This window comes from Trematomus bernacchii, unplaced genomic scaffold (genome assembly GCF_902827165.1).
Source record: "Trematomus bernacchii unplaced genomic scaffold, fTreBer1.1, whole genome shotgun sequence".
In the NCBI taxonomy this organism is placed as follows: domain Eukaryota; kingdom Metazoa; phylum Chordata; class Actinopteri; order Perciformes; family Nototheniidae; genus Trematomus; species Trematomus bernacchii.
Window position 1 is genome coordinate 17,161,404 of NW_022987720.1, and position 19,599 is coordinate 17,181,002.

The 19,599-nt window shown below is 41.8% G+C and overlaps 4 protein-coding genes across 4 annotated transcripts; 2 read left to right on the forward strand and 2 right to left on the reverse strand.

Moving 5' to 3' along the window:
* The first annotated feature begins 51 nt into the window (after nt 1–51).
* Nucleotides 52–5,397, forward strand: LOC117493305 (sal-like protein 1). The gene is made up of 8 exons (XM_034143803.1): nt 52–699; nt 807–885; nt 974–1,067; nt 1,146–1,819; nt 2,570–2,927; nt 3,206–3,342; nt 3,432–3,537; nt 3,618–5,397. The coding sequence occupies exons 1-8, from the start codon at nt 407–409 to the stop codon at nt 4,223–4,225; spliced, it is 2,349 nt and encodes a 782-aa protein (XP_033999694.1). The 5' UTR covers nt 52–406; the 3' UTR covers nt 4,226–5,397.
* A 547-nt stretch (nt 5,398–5,944) lies between these two features.
* On the reverse strand, nt 5,945–8,934 carry LOC117493405 (zinc finger protein 8-like). The gene is made up of 4 exons (XM_034143945.1): nt 8,528–8,934; nt 8,301–8,410; nt 7,657–7,762; nt 5,945–7,560 (listed from the first exon to the last, which is right to left on the reverse strand). Exons 1-4 carry the CDS (start codon nt 8,802–8,804, stop codon nt 6,782–6,784), a joined length of 1,272 nt encoding a protein of 423 aa, XP_033999836.1. The 5' UTR covers nt 8,805–8,934; the 3' UTR covers nt 5,945–6,781.
* Nucleotides 8,935–13,051: 4,117 nt separating this feature from the next.
* LOC117493406 (zinc finger protein 567-like) lies at nt 13,052–15,521 on the reverse strand. Its single transcript, XM_034143946.1, has 4 exons — nt 15,120–15,521; nt 14,893–15,002; nt 14,254–14,359; nt 13,052–14,157 (listed from the first exon to the last, which is right to left on the reverse strand). Exons 1-4 carry the CDS (start codon nt 15,394–15,396, stop codon nt 13,379–13,381), a joined length of 1,272 nt encoding a protein of 423 aa, XP_033999837.1. The 5' UTR covers nt 15,397–15,521; the 3' UTR covers nt 13,052–13,378.
* Nucleotides 15,522–15,579: 58 nt separating this feature from the next.
* vac14 (vac14 homolog (S. cerevisiae)) lies at nt 15,580–18,926 on the forward strand. The gene has a single exon (XM_034143933.1). The coding sequence runs from the start codon at nt 15,728–15,730 to the stop codon at nt 18,092–18,094; it is 2,367 nt and encodes a 788-aa protein (XP_033999824.1). The 5' UTR covers nt 15,580–15,727; the 3' UTR covers nt 18,095–18,926.
* Nucleotides 18,927–19,599: the final 673 nt, after the last annotated feature.

Consider the following 19,599-nt stretch of genomic DNA (forward strand, 5'->3'; position numbering starts at 1 on the left):
TTCTGGTCAGTGTAGTCGCAGATTAAGTAGCTACAACAACATACAAGTCAATAAAAATAAATAGGTTAAAAAAGAGGCAATTCACAAAATACCTCAGTAGATTTTGGGAGAGTTTCACACACATTTGAAAGATACTGAAGTCAATAAAGAAGCTCTGTCAATACAGCTCGATATTGTAGTTCTGTGTACCGGGGCTATACTTCCTCCCAGCCGGTAGATGGAAATGCTGCCTCGTTTCAACTACTTGAGTTTTGAAGAGATTCTTCACGCGTATTTTGCTGGCATGCACACAAACAGCTCTTCTCGTGTTTTACGTTGCGACCAAATTTCACATTGAACATTTAAAGATCTCTGGTCTACAGCAACAACTCGTTCGCGTGCAACAGTCAAACCAAATACTTTAACCATGTCGACAGTCTTCTCTTTCCAGACACAGCTCGTCTCCATCATGGACGCGTTATCCAAAACAACTGTAATGGAAATAAGCAAACTGGTCGAGATCGAGTCGAAGATGCTGAAAATTGAGATTACTCGAGGGCGGAACGAAATCTCCTCGCTCACAGAGAAACTGCAGCTGATGGAGAAATTGCTTTATATCGCGCAGGGCAGCAGACAGGACGCAGCAGTATGCGCAGTGGTGAGGGACGGTTCAGAGGAAGGCATTGTGGAGCCTGACAGGACAAGACCTGCCATTAAAAGGTAGACTTGTTGACTACTTGCTGAAACAATAATTACATCTTCATCATAACTCTTGTAAACAGCTACACCCTGCCTGGTGATTCTAATATAAGTTTATTGCCTCCCAGTGAAAGTCCATGGGAAAGTTCCTCCACAGAGATAAGCAGTTGGCATCACCTTCAAGAGGAGGAGCATGCCATAGCGGAAGTAAGTTGTACACGAATCATATTGTGTCAATGTAATGTATGATGTCCTTATGTGTAACAGTCGTGCACTCATTTTGTTTTTTCATTAGCTCCCAAACCAACTGAGAGATCAGCCAGAACTGATAGTGGTAAAAGAAGAGCCATCAGAGGTGGACTGTGAACCTGATGGGACAAGTGAAAATAGTGAGTATTAAATAAATATGTTGTTGCACAGCGATGTTTATGCTGTCCACAAACTGAAATTGTGTATGTTGTCAACAGGAAGGGAAGAATTCCAAGACACCCACAGGGGCTCAGAAGTGATGCAGCGTACCAAACCCATGGCAGATCGTCTGCAGCCCCTGTTTACTGACAGCTTTGAGACTATGCACAGTCAGCCGTCTCTCGCTGTACCAGGGAGGAGGGAAACACAGTGGAATCCACAGCTTACACCTGCACACACAAACCCAGTTGCTGGGAAAAGCCTAGCCCAAAATGTTGCCACTCAAAGCTTAAGTGTGCTCAGAAATATGAAGCTTCAACACTTGAGGAACTCAGCTGCTAAGAGGTTTGGATGCTTGCAGTGCGGCAAGAACTTCAGATGCTTTAGCCAGCTAGAAATACACCAGAGAAGTCACACAGGTGAAAAACCGTTCAGGTGCACGCTGTGTGGAAAGAGATACGCACAAAAAGGGCATCTGTACACACACCAGCGCACACACACTGGGGAGAAGCCCTACCGCTGTCCTATTTGCGGAAAAGGCTTTATTCAGAAATGCACTCTTGATATGCATCAGCGTACACACACTGGAGAAAAACCTTTTGTTTGTATGCAATGTGGCAAGGGCTTTACAAAGAACTATAATCTGAAAAAACACCTTACAGTACATCTAGACCCTAGTTTGAATATGTATGGTAGTGAATCTGGTGTACGGTACCAACATATGGGACATTCATAAATTGAGCTTCCTAAAACAGCCTGTCAAATGTAAAAAAAACTGCTGTTTGAAATGATGTGTGTATCTTCTTTCCAGATTTGAGTTAACTGACTTTGACAACTGATAACTGAGACCATGTTGTGACATGTGAAATCTTATGGTTGATAACTATGATTCTTTTTTATATAAATATATTTGTATACAAGTCCTAGTAGGCTACCTTGTCTGCATTGGCGCTTGTGTAATTTGTATGATGATGATGATGATGATGATGATAATAAAAAGAATGTGCTTTTTGACAAAAAAACTAACTGTAAAAATACATTATTGGTATTACTGTATTATTTATTATCACCACACTGATAATGATTACATATCAATAGTGGCACTATTATTGACATAATAGTGCCACTATTGTGATGTAGTTCTGCAGTTCTGCAGTTCCTCCCTGTGGCCGCTGGAGGGCAGTAAACATTCACGTTTGTTAATACTACAGGACTGTTTCAACAAAGGTTCTGACTCTAATCTATTTAGTATTCATTCTTTAAATCGGAATTAGTGGCAGTAGTAACATTACTTTAATATCTCTGTCATTCCCACTGAACTATAAAACGTTAGTCTCTACCTCAGTGAAATAACGTTTTTTTCAGACCGTGCTGCGTTCAGGTGCTGCTCGTACATTTTGAAATGCAAGAATATCATTTTCCCACAATGCATCGCGGCACAGCTATATCATATTTGATGGAAGAGTAACCGCTGCTCCGCTAAGAATATTGCAAACAGTTAGAAATATTCCCTCTCCCTATCGACATGATGTGCGACACCACGAACCGGAGTTTTCGGGCGCAGTTAGCCGCTGTCCTGGACAAGCTAACGAAGACGGCTCTGGTGGAAATAGGGAACCTGGCTGATGAATGCTCCTCTGTCCTTCACTCCGAGATATCCCTGCACAAAACGGAGAGCGAGGCTCTGAAGAAGAGGTGCTACTTGCTGGAGGTCCAACTGAGAGCAGCCAGGGAGGCACAGACCTTTTCTTCCCATGTCAACAGCAGTGTTTCCCCTACCATTGTCTTGGCGGGGCGCTGCGCCCTGCCAACGGAGCCCCGCGCTCCGCCTGGAATTCAAGGTGTTTTTAATTTTATTTATTTTTTATTTTTACTGTTACAATGTCAGCCTCAGACAGCCTGCCGGTCAGGAGGGTCCAAAATCTGGTTAATAGCTGCCTCTGCTACATTCAATATTCATATTTCAATGCTTGTTTGCCCGTTAGCTTCAGTATAGACTACCTCCTCACTTAGTTATGTCCAGCTCAGCACATCCGGTCTAAAACGAATCACTAATGCTGTTCTAAGTTTGTTTACCATCTGTAGGATGTCAGAATTTCACACCTGCTTCTTCTTCCAGACCAGCAGCATCTTGCTCCAGCCATTGATGGAGTTTATGGAAAAGACTGGTGCATGGATCTGTGGAGAGAAGAAAAAGCCCTAAGTCAAAGAAAAGCAACAGTGGAGCCTGCTGCTATGACAAGCATGGGGCCCCTGGTCAGTGTTTATACCAACAACTAGCTTTATTTGTTTGTTGACTGAATGACTGATGTATTTAAAGCTGTTTTTTTATGTCTTGTTGACAGGTAATAGACTTAATGGAGAGGGAACCTGATCTGATCTTCGTCAAAGAGGAGATGTATGATGATCATCCCATTGGCCAGCAGATGAGGCTCACAGATAACAGAAAAGGTAGGTACATAAATAAACAAAATCCAAAGATTATAATACCAAGTTTCTGTGATTTTACTACATTTGTTCCCATTTGACAGTTGGTGGAATCTTTGACGAGGACAGCATTCTTCATAGATCTGTTGATGAGCTGCAGCTTAACTCAGGGGAATTAAGCAGCTACCCCATGACAGCTGACATTCAAACACAACAACGCCCACAGCCAACCATTATGGACAAGTTGATAGATGATGCAACAATGAGCATAATGGTTGACAACACAAGTTCTTCCTCAGCCACCGCCGAGTACTCAGACTTTTCAAACAATATCCTCATGAATGCCACCAAAGAACTTCCGCCCAAACCTGGGAGGCCAACGAAACAGTTTGAGTGCTTATTCTGTGGGAAGATCTTCAACTATTTGAGCAGTTTGAAAGTCCACATCCGGCGACACTCAGGTGAGAAGCCGTTCAGCTGCTCCGTTTGCGGGAAGCGGTTTGCTCAGAAAACGTACCTGAAACTGCACCAACGCGTGCACTCTGGGGAGAAGCCGTACAGCTGTCCCGACTGTGGCAAAAGTTTTTCCCAGAAAAGCTCTCTGAACATACATATTCGAACACACACCGGCGAAAAACCTTACAGCTGTGTGGACTGTGGGAAATGTTATGCATACAAGTATGGTTTAAATCACCACCAGTGTTTCAATTAACCGATCAAATCACTTCTGCTAAAGTGCTCTCTGTCACGTTCAGTGGCTTAACCTGCCAACTTGAAATTAAACTCAAATGTAGATGACAGATTAATATTTAAAAAACTCCTATCTATATCAAATAAAGGCCAATTTAATAGCCTGTATGGGAAATGATGCTGCTGAGAAAATAGTAGTTTGTTTGATGTATTTTTAGATTTATTGCTAAGAGAATTGCTGCAGAATCCAAACCACAGAAGGCTGTCGTTACTAGTGTGCAATTTAAATGTTTTTTTGTTTTGTTTATTTGATGGCTTAGGGTTTTCATTGTTAAATATGTTATTCCCTTAACAAGGTTTTTAATGTACACCCTAAAATAAGAAATAATATTTTTCGTATTAAAGGTGGGGTAGGTAAGTTTGAGAAACCGGCTCGAGATACACTTTTTGTTATATTCCATGGAATGCTCTTAACATCCCGATAGCAATGAATATCTTAAGTGCTTTGACAAAAAATCCACCCCACTCCAAAATTACCTACCCCACCTTTAATTGTAGTGATTTTCTTATTTATCTAGATTGTTTTTGTGCGATTTTACCTACTCACACCAAAACAGTCTAGATTGATAAATAGCACTACAGGAAAAGACTACATTGTGATTTGGGGTCAACTGTCCCTTTTTTAAAAGCCTATTTCGCATCATGTTTGATACGTCTCAGATAAAACATATTTGCTACTTACATTTAACGTGAGGTTCTTATCCAAGCTATGACAGAAAATGCTTTAATTTTTTACTCTGCATGTTGGTTAAGAGTGGCATTATACATACCTCAGTTCATGCCACACAAGGCCTGGGTCAAATAATGCCAAATTCATACTTTGGACAATTGCTCCATTGTTTGCACACATGTAGCATAAACCTTCAAAACTACCTCTTCACAATAATGTAGAAGTAATACAACTCCCTATTTGCTTCACTGACTCACCCTTGCTTTATATCTCACATCATGCCTCATTTACTAGTATTGACCTGACTGAAATGGTCTCTTTTAAAAACACTACTTGTGAAATGTTGATGTGTGTTCGTTACATAATGTTCTTGAGTTCTGGCTCAAATGGTGTTACTGTTTTAAATAAATGTATTTGTTGGGCTGCAGTATGTTTACAGAAAGACAAATGGTGTTGTCAGTCGAGTCAAATTGTATTGTTTTGGTTTTAAATGTGAACTATTTTCAAGAAATGCTATTATATTCTATACTGAACATGTCATCATACCTAACAAAGCAATTATCTGTATACATTTTTTTTTTAGTAATAAGATTCCCCTGAAAAGACCACAGTGATTTACTGAGTGAATTATCTCTGCCTTGTGCTGTTAAGGTTCAAGGTTTTTATTGGTCATACGTACATAGCTACAGTGTAGTTATGACGATGAAAATCTTAGGTCACAGGCTCCTCCAACAGTGCAACACAATACAACAGACAATCAGAAAAAAATAGTGCAAGTAAATGGTAAATACAAAAAGAAAAATAGTAAAAAAGTGAAATGAGTGATTTGATTTCAATCAGGAGAGACTTCATTTTGTTTAAAGAACATTTATTGACACATGTCATATGATAAATGTCAAGTCTTTGGGGATTAGACCCCGATCCTGAAATCGTATATCTAAAGGGGGAAATGAAGCCGTGAGCATATAGGGAACCCCACGGGGTCTAGACACTGGTGATGATGCTGAAGATCTGGATTTGATGAGATGGGATGAAGAGGAGGTGTGATGAGGTCTTTGGGTTAACTCTCCTGGCACTGGATATGATGAAAGGAGGTGGATGGGGTGGATGCGGGCGGGCAGCAGCATGAAAACCTGAAATCACAGCTGACTGCAGGAGAGGAGAACCATTTTAAAGTTTGGCTGCAGCACAGTGATTGGCTGCTGAGAATGAGGTGAATGTAATAGGTTATAGACAACGCCCGTGATCAGCTGATTATATGCAGCTGTGGAGTGAATGTACCCAGTCTTCCTGAAAGAACTTGCGCTGAGCTTCATTTATTAGATAAATAATTTCTAAGTAGCAGCCAGATTAATGTTATGATGTTTCAAGTTCCGGTGTTTAATAGTCTTATTGCCTATGGGAGGAAAATGTCCCCGAGTCTGGTGGTTTTAGTCCGGATGCTGCGGTAACCCCCCCTTTTCACTAACTGCATGCCTCTTAAAGAGCTGCATCAGATGTGCACTTTTCAGGTTATAAAAGTACGAAATAAAAAATGGCAAGACACCACTGATAAAACCGAATATTCAAGTTGAAGTTTAGCTTAGACATAACGTAATTCATAAAAAGGAGAGTTCTGTCAAATAAAAGTTTAATAAAATGAACATTCATTGCAAAAACAGAAATAACTAACTATAACTTGACACTAAACAGTGACTTGCTTAATACTTGTTTGTTTTTAAAGACTCCTGTAGATACTACAAGTCTACATACATGACATTATCTCACATCACTAATGTGAGAAGTAGAACATAATGTTGTCCTCACACCACAATCAAGGCGTTATACCTTTAAGATGTGTCCAGACTATCAGACCTGATGATCTTTGTTTGCCTTTAAATGACGGCTGAGGAGGACCTTTTGTATGAATGTCTTCCCACATGTAATACAGCGGAACGGTTTATCTCCAGTATGGTTACGTAGGTGAGATTTCAGATTGCCTAGTTGGGTGAACCCTTTTCCACAAAAACTGCAGCTGTGTGGTTTCTCTCCAGTGTGGACTAGATTGTGAATCCTCACAGCTGATGGGGTTGCAAAGGTCTTCCCACAGAACTCACATGATTTACCGTCTCTGTTAGGCTGAAACGGAGGTATGCAGATGTGCGACTTGCACTTGTATTTGCGAGGAATATTCTGCTTACAAATATTGCAAAAGTTTGACTTGTGGGACTTCATGTGCATTGTTAGAGTGCGCTTGTGGAAGAAAGTCCTGTTACATATTTGGCACGTAAATATGTCCTTGTCTTGAACTCCGGCGGTTTCTACACTAACCATATTGAAGTCATTAAGTAACTCATCAGCCACAGCAGGGATGTTTTCAGAGTTTCTGCGACCACCTTTAGTGTTTTTCATAAGCTCTTGCTGAATTTCTTCAGGGAGAGGTATATCGTCCTCCTCTTCAATTGGAATATTAAGAGTGCTGAAGGCCTCCTCTGTGTCATTGATGGATGTCAGCTGCATGAGTGGTTCTTCCATACCCGCTGCACACACAACCTGTTCTCCATCCTGATCTAATGACAGGCTGCAAGTGCTGCCATGGGCCGATTTACCGACTGACTCTGGTTCCTCTGCTGTGCTTTCTTCATGTTCTGTTGCATGAAAAAATACAAAGTGAAACACTCAAAATGCTTCTAAAGCTGCTGAATCTGTTTTGTATTCTTTATGTCAATGCTCTATACTCTTACCTTCTTTACAAAGTGTTTCCTGCTGGCAGCTGCTGGAGGCTTCCTCCACACAATCCTCCTCTTTGATTTCAGTTACAGTACTCTGGTTGGATTGTGTCGCCACAGACTGCAAATTAAAAAAAAAGTCTAAATGTTAAACTGTAGTATTTTAATGACAGCAAAGCTTTGCCAGACTAAAGTTCACATTATCAGTCGAGTTGTTGATATTTGAAAAAGTCTTTACGTTAATAATCATGGAAAATGTAGCTTCTTTAAATGTTGTGATTTGCTGTTTCCCTCATCATCAAAATATATTTGTTTTCAAACTTTCAGTTTTGGACTGGTGACGAAAAACCAACACATTTCGAATGTTGGGATTTGGGAAATTCCGATGGGCATTTTTCCTAACTTTAAGATAATATGAATAATAATGATGGTTGTGAAGGTTGCTGTGTTCACATTCATGTTATTTGTTCTTCATTATTCCAAGGGACTGCTTTTACATTTAATAATGTATTACACAACCATGGCTATACACATTTATAATCTACACATATTATGAAGTTTATATTATTCAAATGTACAGCTGCAATATCCACAGTTGTTTATTGTTCAAGACTCTACAGGTTTCACACATTTAAATAGCTATTGAATCACCCACTTACGTCAGAGCCCTTTGGTGAGTCTACCCCCAGACTGCATGGGTCTCTGTCTTTCCACAGATTCATACACCAATCTTTTCCAAAGATCCCCTCTATGATGGGCGACCCAGACACTGGAAAGTCAAACCATAAAAGTAGGACATGGAAGACGCATCAGTAAACAAAGAAACAATGCAGAAGATTTATGTTCTTATCTGAGCTATTTTCAGTGTGAAACATAAGTAGCCTACCATGAGCGTCCCCGTCCTTATGGCAGACAGTTTGCACGCCTACACTGCGAATACTTGTACACAACACAGGAGCTTCGCTTCTCACAGTCGTCAGCTCGCACTCCAGACTGTTGACTTCCTCTTCCAGGGCTGAATTAGCCACCATGAGCTGAGACAACCCCACACGGAGCTCCGCAGAGTCTTCATCCACCAGCTTACAGACCTGCTTCAGGGCGGACATAACCATTGTCTCCATGATGGAGGTGAGCTGCGAGTGTAAAGAGACGCGGCTCGCCATGGTAGCTCCTGGCTGTAACAACTATTCACAATAAAAAGTATGAATACGATTCAAACACCAAACGGTATAACAATAATGAACTGTATCCGAAGCTAATTTGAGCTAACGGTACTCGCAACGCGGGACCTAAATAAATGTAACACACATGACGTGTGTCCAGCGGATGTTCTTCTTCTTCTTCTCTTTTTAATGGCGGATCGCAAACAGCTTTTGGTTGCATACCGCCACCTACTGTACACGAGTGTGTATCATCATGTCATCCCTCTAATAAACCAGCATATCGAAAAACATAAACTAAGAAACCATAAAATAAATAAAACAAAACAAAAACAAATCATCCATGATCTATTCTAACCTACTGTTAGATTATTTTCCCTATCCCAGTTTCCCTCAAAAAGGTGAACAGTGCCTTTCTGGTAGCTCTTACTCCTTCTCCTTCTGTTCCCAGAATACCAGCTACATTCCACTCCCTCTCTGCCTCTAAAACTTTATCCCTTAATTTTCCTCTTTCAACTCTATAGGTGACACAATGTAATAAAATATGTTCCACATTTTCCCTAACTCCACAGTTCCCACACTTGTCACTGTCACTTTTCCCCATGACATACAGCGTACCATTCAAAGCCGTGTGATTTAGTCTGAGCCTAGCTATCATGATTTCCTCCCTTCTGTTTCTTTCTTTATAAATATTAATTGTAATTGTCTTTTGACCTTGATGATACTCTTTGCCTTTCTGGTCTTTCTCCCACCTTTTCTGCCAGATCTCCATCCCTTTTTTCTTAATTACTGCTTTTCCTTCTCCTTTTCCAAGTTTAACTGGTAATGTGATTTTCTTTTGTAGTGCACTTTTTGCTAATCTATCAGCACACTCGTTCCCTTTCACCCCCTCATGAGCAGGCACCCAGCAGAACTGCAGATCTATGCCGCTTCTGTGAAGTCTTAACAGGCTGTGATTGATTTCTATGAGAATGTCTTCTCTGGCAGTTGTTGTTGACTGTATGCTTTGTAAACTGGATAATGAATCTGTGCATATCACCAGCCTATCTGGTCTGACCTCTTCCACCCACTGTAATCCTATTACTACTGCCAGCATTTCTGCTGTATACACTGAAAGTTGGTCTGACGCTATTTTTGATATCGATATTTTTAATTCTGGGATATATATACCAATTCCGACACACTCTTCCTTGTTCTTAGAACCATCTGTGTATATTTTGAGGTAATTGTGATAATTACTCCTGAGGTACAAACTTGTTTTGAATCCTACTTCATTTATTTGCCACTCTCTTTTCTTTTCTACAATACTCACATCTATATTTACTTTTGGAAAAAGCCATGGGGGTACACTACTGAATGGATTTGATGGTGAAAACTCTAACTCATGCATGCCGTATGTCCTTATTTTTCCTTTACTTGTCCATCCAAACCCACGCCCCTGAAACTTGGAATATTCCCAGCACTCCTGTAATGTTTTGTTTGTGACATTTCCTTCCCCACTTCCTTTTAACCTGACCCAATAAGCAAGAGCAATTTTCTCTCTTCTTAGCTCCAATGGAGTCTCTCCTGCTTCAACTAATATTCCATTATTAGGGGTTGACTTAATTGCACCTATACACAACCGTAACGCTTTATATTGTTACCTATCAATTTTTAGTAATGACGTTTTTGCTGCTGCTGCATATATTATACACCCGTAATCCAGAGTTGTCCTCATAATTGCCCTATAGATGTCGATTAATGCCTGTTTGTCTGCCCCCCAGTCACATCCAGCCACTGCTCTTAATAGGTTCAACACTTTTTTGGATTTTGTTTCCAAATGTTTATTATGAGTTTTCCATGTACATTTACTATCTAACCATAGCCCCAGATATTTAAATTAATTGACCTCATTCATCGGCTTTCCATATAATGTAAGCTTCTCAGTCTCCATCTTGCGTTTATTCATACATTTCATGAAGCAAGATTTGCTTGCTGACAGCTTGAAACCCCAGTTGTATGACCACTTCTCCACTTTCTTTATAGCTTTCCCTATCTTTTCAAACACATATGGAACGTATTGCTTGTAGTGATTTTTTTATTTATCTAGATTGTTTTGGTGCGATTCTTCGAGTACTTAACTACAACACCCCCCCGCCCTCTTCACAATAATGTAGAAGTAATACAACTCCCTATTTGCTTCACTGACTCACCCTTGCTTTATCTCACATCATGCCTCATTTACTAGTATTGACCTGACTGAAATGGTCTCTTTTAAAAACACTACTTGTGAAATGTTGATGTGTGTTCGTTACATAATGTTCTTGAGTTCTGGCTCAAATGGTGTTACTGTTTTAAATAAATGTATTTGTTGGGCTGCAGTATGTTTACAGAAAGACAAATGGTGTTGTCAGTCGAGTCAAATTGTATTGTTTTGGTTTTAAATGTGAACTATTTTCAAGAAATGCTATTATATTCTATACTGAACATGTCATCATACCTAACAAAGCAATTATCTGTATACATTTTTTTTTTTGTAATAAGATTCCCCTGAAAAGACCACAGTGATTTACTGAGTGAATTATCTCTGCCTTGTGCTGTTAAGGTTCAAGGTTCAAGGCTTTTATTGGTCATACGTACATAACTACAGTGTAGTTATGACGATGAAAATCTTAGGTCACAGGCTCCTCTAACAGTGCAACACAATACAACAGACAATAAGAAAAAAATAGTGCAAGTAAATAGTAAATACAAAAAGAAAAATAGTAAAAAAGTGAAATAAGTGATTGGAATGATACATTAGATAAATAATTTCTAAGTAGCAGCCAGATTAATGTTATGTTGTTTCAAGTTCCGGTGTTTAATAGTCTTATTGCCTATGGGAGGAAAATGTCCCTGAGTCAGGTGGTTTTAGTCCGGATGCTGCGGTAACCCCCCCCTTTTCACTAACTGCATGCCTCTTAAAGAGCTGCATCAGATGTGCACTTTTCAGATTTTAAAAGAAATAAAAAATGGCAAGACACCACTGATAAAACCGAATATTCAAGTTGAAGTGAAGTTTAGATTAGACATAACATCATTCATATTTGAAAAAGGAGAGTTCTGTCAAATAAAAGTTTAATAAAATGAACATTCATTGCAAAAACAGAAATAACTAAACAGTCCATCCATCCATCCATCTTCTCCCGCTTATCCGTGGTCGGGTCGCGGAGGTAGCAGTTCCAGCAGAGAGCCCCAAACTTTCCTTTCCCTGGCCACATCAACCAGATCTGACTGGGGGATTCCAAGGCACAACATCATCAACTCCCAGGCCAGCGAAGAGATATAATCCCTCCACCTGGTCGTAGGTCTAACCCTCGGTCTCTTCCCAGCTGGACGTGCCTGGAACACCTCCCTAGGGAGGCGCCCAGGTGGCATCCTTACTAGGTGCCCGAACCACCTCAACTGGCTCCTTTCGACGCGAAGGAGGAGCGGTTCAACTCCGAGTCCCTCCCGGATGACTGAACTTCTCACCTTATCCCTAAGGGAGACGCCCGCCACCCTGCGGAGAAAACCCATCTCGGCCGCTTGTATCCGCGATCTCGTTCTTTCGGTCATGACCCATCCTTCATGACCATAGGTGAGGGTAGGAACGAAAATGGCCCGGTAGACAGAGAGCTTTGCCTTCTGGCTCAGCTCTCTTTTCGTCACAACGGTGCGGTAAAGCGACTGCAGTACCGCTCCTGCTGCTCCGATTCTCCGGCCCATCTCACGCTCCATTGTTCCCTCACTCGAGAACAAGACCTCGAGATACTTGAACTCCTTCACTTGACACTAAACAGTGACTTGCTTAATACTTGTTTGTTTTTAATGACTCCTGTAGATACTACAAGTCTACATACATGACATTATCTCACATCACTAATGTGAGAACATAATGTTGTCCTCACACCACAATCAAGGCGTTATACCTTTAAGATGTGTCCAGACCAGGGGTAGCCAACACGGTGCCCGCGGGCACTTGGTCGCCCGCAGGGGCAACGTGAGTCGCCCGCGGGGCATGTTCTAAAAATAGCTCGCCAAGCAAATCCAAAATGTATAAAATACACAAAACAAAAAAGGAAATGTAATTAAAAGAATCTACCCTATGCATAAACGAAACCTAAAGCATAGCGAACTCTATCTACTTACTACAACTCTATATCTATCTAACACCCCTCCTCCCCCCACCCCCACAATGAGTATCGACCAATCACGTTCTTGCTTGATTTGCGGGACCAGCGCATGGATGTATAATAAGAATAAATCGGGAAGAAAAGCAATGTGGCACCTCCCCGCTGATTTTCCTTCTGGCAGAATCTACACATCAGCCCCATTGAACAGCCTATCATGCAGCCTATACAACACATGGGGGGCAGAGCTTTACTCTGTGTGCTGCAACTTGCATATATATGTATTGCACTTGACGCAAAGGTCAGCATATCATAATGTTAAAATGTGCTAAATATATACACTGCAAAAAAAGAAAGAAAAGAGGAGTAAAAGTAGCCCCTGACTTGTTTTATTTTTTAAAAGTAGCCCTCATCCTAAAAAAGGTTGGTGACCCCTGGTCCAGACTATCAGACGTGATGATCTTTGTTTGCCTTTAAATGACGGCTGAGGAGGACCTTTTGTATGAATGTCCTCCCACATGTAATACAGCGGAACGGTTTATCTCCAGTATGGATACGCAAGTGAGATTTCAGATTGCATTTCTGGGTGAACCCTTTTCCACAAAAACTGCACCTGTGTGGTTTCTCTCCAGTGTGGACTAGACTGTGAATCCTCAAAGATGCTGGGCGTGCAAAGGTCTTCCCACAGAACTCACATGATTTACCGTCTCTGTTAGGCTGAAACGGAGGTATGCAGATGTGCGACTTGCACTTGTATTTGCGAGAAATATTCTGCTTACAAATATTGCAAAAGTTTGACTTGTGGGACTTCATGTGCATTGTTAGAGTGCGCTTGTGGAAGAAAGTCCTGTTACATATTTGGCACGTAAATATGTCCTTGTCTTGAACTCCGGCGGTTTCTACACTAACCATATTGAAGTCATTAAGTAACTCATCAGCCACAGCAGGGATGTTTTCAGAGTTTCTGCGACCACCTTTAGTGTTTTTCATAAGCTCTTGCTGAATTTCTTCAGGGAGAGGTATATCGTCCTCCTCTTCAATTGGAATATTAAGAGTGCTGAAGGCCTCCTCTGTGTCATTGATGGATGTCAGCTGCATGAGTGGTTCTTCCATACCCGCTGCACACACAACCTGTTCTCCATCCTGATCTAATGACAGGCTGCAAGTGCTGCCATGGGCCGATTTACCGACTGACTCTGGTTCCTCTGCTCTGCTTTCTTCATGTTCTGTTGCATGAAAAAATACAAAGTGAAACACTCAAAATGCTTCTAAAGCTGCTGAATCTGTTTTGTATTCTTTATGTCAATGCTCTATACTCTTACCTTCTTTACAAAGTGTTTCCTGCTGGCAGCTGCTGGAGGCTTCCTCCACACAATCCTCCTCTTTGATTTCAGTTACAGTAATCTGGTTGGATTGTGTCGCCACAGACTGCAAATAAAAAAAAAAGTCTAAATGTTAAACTGTAGTATTTTAATGACAGCAATGCTTTGCCAGACTAAAGTTCACATTATCAGTCGAGTTGTTGATATTTGAAAAAGTCTTTACGTTAATAATCATGGAAAATGTAGCTTCTTTAAATGTTGTGATTTGCTGTTTCCCTCATCATCAAAATATATTTGTTTTTAAACTTTCAGTTTTGGACTGGTGACGAAAAACCAACATTTCGAATGTTGGGATTTGGGAAATTCCGATGGGCATTTTTCCTAACTTTAAGATAATATGAATAATAATGATGGTTGTGAAGGTTGTTGTGTTCACATTCATGTTATTTGTTCTTCATTATTCCAAGGGACTGCTTTTACATTTAATAATTGATTACACAACCATGGCTATACACATTTATAACCTACATATTATGAAGTTTGTATTATTCACAATTACAGCTGCAATATCCACAGTTGTTTATTGTTCAAGACTCTACAGGTTTCACACATTTAATAGCTATTGAATCACCCACTTACGTCAGAGCACTTTGGTGAGTCTACCCCCAGACTGCATGGGTCTCTGTCTTTCCACAGATTCATACACCAATCTTTTCCAAAGATCCCCTCTATGATGGGCGACCCAGACACTGGAAAGTCAAACCATAAAAGTAGGACATGGAAGACACATCAGTAAACACAGAAACAATGCAGAAGATTTATGTTCTTATCTGAGCTATTTTCAGTGTGAAACATAAGTAGCCTACCATGAGCGTCCCCGTCCTTATGGCAGACAGTTTGCACGCCTACGCTGCGAATACTTTTACACAACACAGGAGCTTCGCTTCTCACAGTCGTCAGCTCGCACTCCAGACTGCTGACTTTCTCTTCCAGGGCTGAATTAGCCGCCATGAGCTGAGACAATCCCACACGGAGCTCCGCAGAGTCTTCATCCACCAGCTTACAGACCTGCTTCAGGGCGGACATGGCCAATGGTTCCATGATGGAGGTGAGCTGCAAGTGTAAAGAGACGCGGCTCGCCATGGTAGCTCCTGGCTGTAACAACTATTCACAATAAAAAGTATGAATACGATTCAAACGCCAAACGGTATAACAATAATGAACTGTATCCGAAGCTAATTTGAGCTAACGGTACTCGCAACGCGGGACCTAAATAAATGTAACACACATTACGTGTGTCCGGCGGATGTATCCGGTCAGCTGCGTCCAGTCAGCTGCGTTGTATCACAGGGCTTCCTGGTTTGCGAGTGAAACCGCTGTATTTCTGTTATAAACTGTCATAAATGCAGACCGCTTTCGCACGTAATAACTTACATTTGAGTAGACGGGATCCGGTACAACTACAGCTGCGAACATGAACACGGAGAAGGACTTTTCGCCTCTGACGCCCAACATTGTCAGGGCTCTGAATGATAAACTGTACGAGAAGAGGAAAGTCGCAGCTCTCGAGATTGAGAAACTGGTGCGGGAGTTTGTGGCTCAGAACAACTCCACTCAAATCAGACATGTTATCCAGATCCTGGCCTCGGAGTTTGCGCTTTCCCAGCACCCCCACAGCCGAAAGGGGGGTCTCATTGGACTGGCAGCCTGCTCCATCGCCCTCGGCAAAGACTCAGGTCTGTATCTGAAGGAGCTTATTGAGCCTGTGCTCACGTGCTTTAATGACTCAGACAGCCGTCTGCGCTACTATGCCTGTGAGGCCCTCTATAATATAGTGAAGGTCGCCAGGGGAGCTGTGCTTCCCCACTTCAACCTGCTCTTTGATGGTCTTAGCAAGCTCGCAGCAGACCCAGACCCCAATGTGAAAAGCGGGTCTGAACTTCTTGACAGACTGCTGAAAGACATTGTGACAGAGAGTAACAAGTTTGACTTAGTGGCATTTGTCCCCTTGCTCAGAGAGAGAATCTATTCAAATAATCAATATGCTCGGCAGTTTATTATTTCCTGGATCCATGTTCTGGAGTCTGTGCCAGACATCAACCTGTTGGACTACCTCCCTGAGATCCTGGATGGGCTCTTCCAGATCCTGGGAGACAACAGCAAGGAGATCCGTAGGACGTGTGAGGTGGTGCTTGGAGAGTTTCTGAAGGAGATTAAGAAAACACCCTCAGACGTGAAATTTGCAGAGATGGCCAACATCCTGGTCATCCACTGCCAGGTTGCAGATGAAACAAAACTCACTAACGACCTGATCCAGCTGACCGCCATGACCTGGATGAGAGAGTTTATCCAGCTGGCAGGCAGAGCGGTTCTCCCCTACTCCTCTGGCATCCTGACTGCAGTGCTGCCTTGCCTTTCCTATGACGACAGAAAGAAGAATACCAAAGAAGCAGCCAGTGCCTGTAATCACAGTCTGATGAAGCTAGTGACTCCTGAGGATGACGAGGAGGAGGAGAAAAGTGAAAGTACAGAGTCGCCAACCAAGGAGGATGGCCAGCCTAAGACGGAGGTAGACAGCAATGATATGCTGAATGCATCACAAGAATCTGTTGGGTTCAGTAACATCAGCTTCTTCACTCCGGCCAATGCAGACAGGCCTCAGGTCACTCTGGATCTGGACGGTATTGTTCAGGTGTTGGGCCGGCACCTCCACGACTCCTCCACTGGCATGATGACCCGCATCGCTGTTCTCAAATGGCTCTACCACCTCTACATTAAGACGCCACGCAAAATGTTCCGTCACACAGACAGTCTGTTTCCAATGCTGCTGAAAACCCTGTCTGATGAATCCGACGAGGTTATACTGAAAGATCTGGAGGTGTTAGCTGAGATCGCATCATCTCCTGCTGGCCAATCAGACCAAGGCGGCTCCTGTGACAGCGCTGACAACAAACTGGTGCTCAAGGTCCCAGAGGGCGCCAAGCCAGGTCAGCAGCCTATCACAGGCTCCAAAGCAGCAGACTCGTCCCCGTCCACCCCCAGCATGAACTCCTATTTTTACAAGTTCATGATCAACCTGCTGAAACGCTTCAGTCTGGAGAGGAAGCTTCTGGAGAACAGAGGAGCTTTTATTATCAGACAGCTCTGTCTGTTGCTTCACGCAGAAAACATCTTCCACTCTATGGCTGACATCTTGCTGAAGGAAGAGGACCTAAAATTCGCCTCCACCATGGTCCAGACGCTCAACACCATCCTGCTCACCTCGGCTGAGCTCTTCCAGTTACGCAACCAGCTGAAAGACCTGCACACTCAGGAGAGCTGTGCTTTGTTCTGCTGCCTGTATCGCTCCTGGTGCCACAACCCTGTAGCCACTGTGTCACTCTGTTTCCTCACGCAGAACTACAAACATGCTTATGACCTCATCCAGAAGTTTGGAGATCTGGAGGTCACAGTAGACTTCCTGATGGAGGTCGACAAGCTTGTACAGCTCATCGAAAGCCCGATTTTCACCTACCTGCGCCTGCAGCTGCTAGATGTGGAGAACAACCCCTACCTGATAAAGGCTCTGTACGGCCTGCTGATGCTGCTGCCGCAGAGCCAGGCCTTCCAGCTGCTCTCCCACCGCTTAAGGTGTGTCCCTAACCCGGAGCTCATGAGGACTGTGGATGAGTCAAAGTATATGGACTCGAAACAGCAGGTGGCCTCCAAACGTGCTTCTCACATTCAGGTGGATTACAATGAGCTGCTCCAGCACTTTGACCGCGTTCAGAGCAAACACCTGGAGGTCCGGCACCAACGCTCCGGACGTGCCTCTGATCACCCAGACAGGAAACTCATGTGAAGTTATTGTACCATTGTGACCAAGAGGAGGGTTTAAGATGCTAGGGACCAGCAAAAATATATACATATAATCATTCTGGAAAAGGTTTTTAATGTTTAAGCCAAAAAGTATTAAGTATGATTTAAAAAACATCTCAGAGCACTGAATATACACTGTCAGGCAACAATGATTTGTTTGTAAATTGAGAATGTAATGTAACATAACATTTGTTTTTTAAATAGAAATCACATTTAATACACTTCAGACTATACACATGTAAATGACATTGTATTGAAGATTTGGTGAATGAACATACAATCCCATATGTCGCAAACATTTGTGGTGATTATTTGGCCATAACCTGTCTTTCTTTTATGCCCTGTCAGCAGTCTAGATTTCTTTATTAACCTAAGTGTTAGCAATGTTACACATATTACACAGTAATACATAAACACATTTAATGTCCAAGTGAACCACAGTGTTTCACTTTGTATCCTGCCGGCCAGTATATATATAGAGCATGCCTTCAGAGTTGCCTTAATCTCTTGTCAACCAGAAAAGAAATCTCACGTGAAGAGTATTGACCCAGCTGAACTGAGATTTAAACCTAGGCAGCCATGGATGACTGAACTCTGACACACATTCTGGGTCGACCCATGGTGAGGTACCTCATTGTTTTTGTTAGTGCAGCTGACCAGAAATGTCACACTTCTTTAACTTTTAATTCTGTGTCTTATATATTATTCATTTGATATGTTTTTTTCTCTCTGTACAGTTTAATTTTGTCTTGCAATCTTGAAAGGTTCCCACTTTTGTCATTGCTGTGTGAAAATCAATAAAGTGGTCCATGTGATTCAAAAATGTACTTATTTTTCTATTTATTAAAGAAAAAGGCATCAGAAATACTAGAAGAGTGTGTAAGGGCAGAAGAAAGCAGCATACAAATTAGTGCTTCTACTAATGACGTTTTTCCTTTCTGTGTAACCTGCAGCCTTTTGAAAATGGTTGTATCAATATTTTGCTCTGGATTTATTATTATAATAAGTCTCATTATATAACAAGCTCCAAATGTCCCCAATAAATCAATATAATTGAGTTAATGCATCGTGTTAACTTTGCCTTTAGGTTTCCATTGTGATTACGAGCTTGTAACAACAGACAGTTAAGCAAATTAATAGTAACAATAAATTACCTTTTGGAGTATGAATAGTAAAAAGGAGACTTTTATTCTTCTAAATGCTTATCCTCTTGTCTGTTTGTATTAATATTACTTGTGGCTGCCATTTCCCTGGCCCCCTGACCTTTAGGGAGTTTCCCCCTGCAGGTCATCACTTCTTATATTACGCTTTCCCTCGATCCCCTGGGGGTAGCCAGCCCATTATGAGTGAATTATTATGTTGTTTTTCTGTTTGTTCTAGTACTCTGTTGTCAATGTGAACATTTTAACTGAACTCCCATGCATCGATTCAGTTTTTTAGTAGCATAGCATGGTTTGAAAGTGGTTATGAATGTGGTGAAACTAAACT